The following is a 3,772-nucleotide window of genomic DNA, read 5'->3' on the forward strand; positions in this document are numbered from 1 at the left end:
TAAGAAACGCAAAGACCGGGCCCTGTGGGGCATTAGTCCGCGGGAGCTACGTAGGAGAATAACAGTGGTGAGTGGATAATGACTTCTTAGTCGACTTCTTATCAAGAAATGCCTTGTTCTTCATAATACGGGATCATCCCGTTATTCCATATTCCTTATTCAAAGTATGTTGACTTCTTAATTCATTCCATATTCCTTATTTAAGGTATGTTGACTTCTTAATTCATTCCATATTCCTTATTTAAGGTATGCCGATTTCTTAATTCATTCCATATTCCTTATTTAAGGTATGCTGACTTCTTAATTTATTCCATATTCCTTATTTAAGGTATGTTGACTTCTTAATTCATTCCATATTCCTTATTTAAGGTATTTTGACTTCTTAATTCATTCCATATTCTCTATTTAAGGTATGTTGACTTCTTAATTCATTCCATATTCCTTATTTAAGGTATGTTGACTTCTTAATTCTTAATTCTTATTAAGAACTGCGTGATTTCTTAATCTTACAAAATTCTTAATTAAGCTCTAAAAATTTCCAAAATTCAATTTGTCTTCGACCCATATTTATTAATTTCTGAAATCCATAATTGTGTCATATTATGTATTTCTTTAAATAATTACGGCTATTTTCGCCCTTCATATTTTTCTCTCTCGAAATTATGTAGTATGGTCTGTCGTGTACACGTCGTGTACACTGGACAGTACTATGTAAATGTGTACACTGTACAGTGTAGTCTGTACTCTGTAGAGTGTAGACTGTAGACTCAGTAGAGTGTAGAATGAAGACTCTGAATAGTGACGACTGAGTCTGACCAATGACGAGTCACGAGTGACGACGTTAGAGTATTTATAGGGAGAAGTCTCACTCTCTGGTCACTTTCTCTGGTGGTTGAGTGTAGAGCATAGTATAGACTGTAGTGTAGAGTGTAGACAGTATAGTAGTGTAGACACTGTAGAGTGTAGACTTAGTTTAGACTGAACTGTAGTTACATCCGTATTTATTTATGTATGTATTTAGACTGTATTGTCGTATTGAGTGTATTTATTTTGGCCTGGAGGCTACTGGCTGCAAACCTGTAGACGTAGTTGAGACATACTTGTGTTGGGAACGAGGCGGCGAGGCCGAAAAAGCCACCATTCCGCCTCACATCCCGCATCACGCATAGCGCCTCACGCATCCCGCATCTGAAGCTTGAAGGATTCAATGATCCGATAAATAGATTTGGTCGGTTGGCGGTGAATACTAAATAAAATGGATGTTAAATACTGCGGGGTCTGCGGCGTTACGTACATTGTTTTGTTTTAAAAAAAAAGGGGTTAATTGTATTATTATTCCCTACCAGGCCCAAGGCCCAGCAGGCCCAGCCCTTTCCTAAGCTTTCATAAATATGTAAATAGTAAATAGTAAATACGTAAACGGTACGTATGTAAATTCAAAATTGACTCATTTTTTTTCTCGAGATTTAGTGCATATTGTCGGTATGCAAATTTGAGTCTTGGAAGTTTTACTGGTTCAAATTAGCATCTATATTGTTTTGGTTCTATTTATGTATCTACACAAAATGGTTTTTTTTTAAAGTATTTGTTTTTGTACAAAATACAAATATAAATAAAATCCTAAGAATCCATAGGCTTCTATTTATCACGGCACTATTATTGATATTTGTTTGGTCTACTCTTTAGGAGAAGAAAAAAACAAAGCTCAATTTGACATTTGAGAGAGAAAAATAAAAAGAGAACTATAAAAGGGCATCTCGAGACTCGAGGACAAAATCATTTCTGATTCTTGACTCCTGACAGCCCTGAGAGAATTCCAGAAGTCCACGCAACTGTTCTTTTTTTAACAATATCGCAACACTCATCAGTGCTGTCTCAGTCTGCCAAGTCCCAAAAGCTACGTTATAAAAAAAAGGTGAGATTTGTATGTATGTGAAATTTTATAAAACGACAAAAAACAATAACACAGTGTCACTGTGTCAGTGACTCGGTGTGTCTATGTAGGTCTTTTTTAAATTTATATGCAGGCCCTTTTCAGGGCAACCGCGCTGCCTCAATGCTCAGGCTGTCAAACGGAAACCATGTTTTGTATCAAATTTAAAAAAACAACTTCTCTTTTGTTTTTTAAAAAGAAAAAAGAAAAACATAAACCAGTCTATATGTATGATAGAACCATAGTCTCCTCTACTCTCTAGTAGAGAGAAAGAATATAGAGGAGGCTATGGTAGAACTGTGAAAAAAACATGTTGAGTAGATTGTCACAATCAGTGATTAATTGACAATTTACGACAGTGATGAGTGATGACTGTTGACAGTCAAATGTCATTGAACTGTGACGACTGACGAGTGACGACTGACGAGGCATGAACCGACCATTTACGTTTTACGCTATAATTTAACTTAGAAATAAATAAACGGTATAATTTCTAAAAACAAAGCATGTAAAAAATATATAAAATACATTGTTTATTATTTACTTTGATTTGTAATATTTTGGATGTCGTCCCAATGTTTAGGTTCTGGTGCAGAAACTGCAGATACATCCCATTCGTACATATTTAAAACACTCAGAACTGTGTATATACTGAAAAAATAATAATAAATACATAACGGGGTTCTACACTGATAGTGATGAATCAAAAGACTCAATAGAATACCAAATATCGTCATAGGCTGTTATCATATTTCGTATTTTTACATATTCTCACGGAACATTTGTTTAGCTCCAGTTTTCGATCGACTGTGTCTGTCCAATCGTGTATAAAATAATCGGATGCGTGTGTATGTTCGGTAACATAAGTAGTCTATATGAGTACAACCATGGCAACGCTAAACGATTCATTCAGAGTCACTCGACGGGACAATCGTAATTTAAACGCTAAAAAGCACAGCACCAGTGCGAGCTTCAAGACTGGGGAGGTTAAAGCTGAGCAGCCTTCTGAGGACGAATTGCGGCTTTTGAGAAGCTTTGATTTGGAGTCTGAATATGGTCCTAATGTGGGTAAGTTATTTCGCTTTCTTGCTATATGTAGCAATTTCAATTCAGTCGGTTCTATATACTATCAGCGCGATATTTCGTTTGTGGCCTGTGCAAGTATCTCGGGTCGGACTTTATTTCTGTACTGTACTGTAAGTATTCAGGATTGTGCTACAGACTTTTAGAGAACAATATTGAGATAGTACTCACAGGATTAGTTTACTAACAACATAAATCCGAGCCTTTTCCGCAGTTTCGATAAAAGTGATGTTGCTTGTCATCAAAACTTAGTTATTTGTACAGATATTACGGACTGGGAATGTGTACCTAAGTTTTTTTGTGGTCTATATATTGATCGCTTGCTTTATTGTTTGGATACCACAAGGAATGACTCGGAGACAAAGATGGGATAGAGCTGCTAAATTTGGAAAGGAGCCTGATCAAGCCATACTTGACCTTCTGAATAGGTAAGAGCTTTTGGCGAGGTAGCTGAATATACTTTGCAGTTTCCATGGTTGTATAGTTCAATTTGTATATCTATTTCGCGAATATATCTTTGTGCAGTTCTTTTACATTTTTGTGCGGTGAAATAGGTCCATGAGACATTTGTGGTTAACAAAGATTAACATGTACTTATCAAATCATGTACGATCTTTTTAATACGCATGATGCATGTATATGTTCATAACATACACACACACACGCACACGTGTACACACACACACACGTGTACACACACACACACATACATACACACACACACACACACACACACACACACACACACACACACAC

General features: G+C 36.2%; 1 protein-coding gene across 1 annotated transcript; it reads left to right on the plus strand.

Moving 5' to 3' along the window:
- Positions 1-2,621: 2,621 nt before the first annotated feature.
- Positions 2,622-3,446, plus strand: SARC_13155 (DNA polymerase delta, subunit 4; the record flags this gene model as incomplete). Its single annotated transcript, XM_014292721.1, has 2 exons — positions 2,622-3,001; positions 3,363-3,446. Coding segments are annotated over exons 1-2 (277 nt in total), but the record flags the coding sequence as incomplete, so codon positions are not given.
- Positions 3,447-3,772: the final 326 nt, after the last annotated feature.

The sequence above is a fragment of the Sphaeroforma arctica genome (genome assembly GCF_001186125.1).
Source record: "Sphaeroforma arctica JP610 unplaced genomic scaffold supercont1.2952, whole genome shotgun sequence".
Classification (NCBI taxonomy): Eukaryota; class Ichthyosporea; order Ichthyophonida; genus Sphaeroforma; species Sphaeroforma arctica.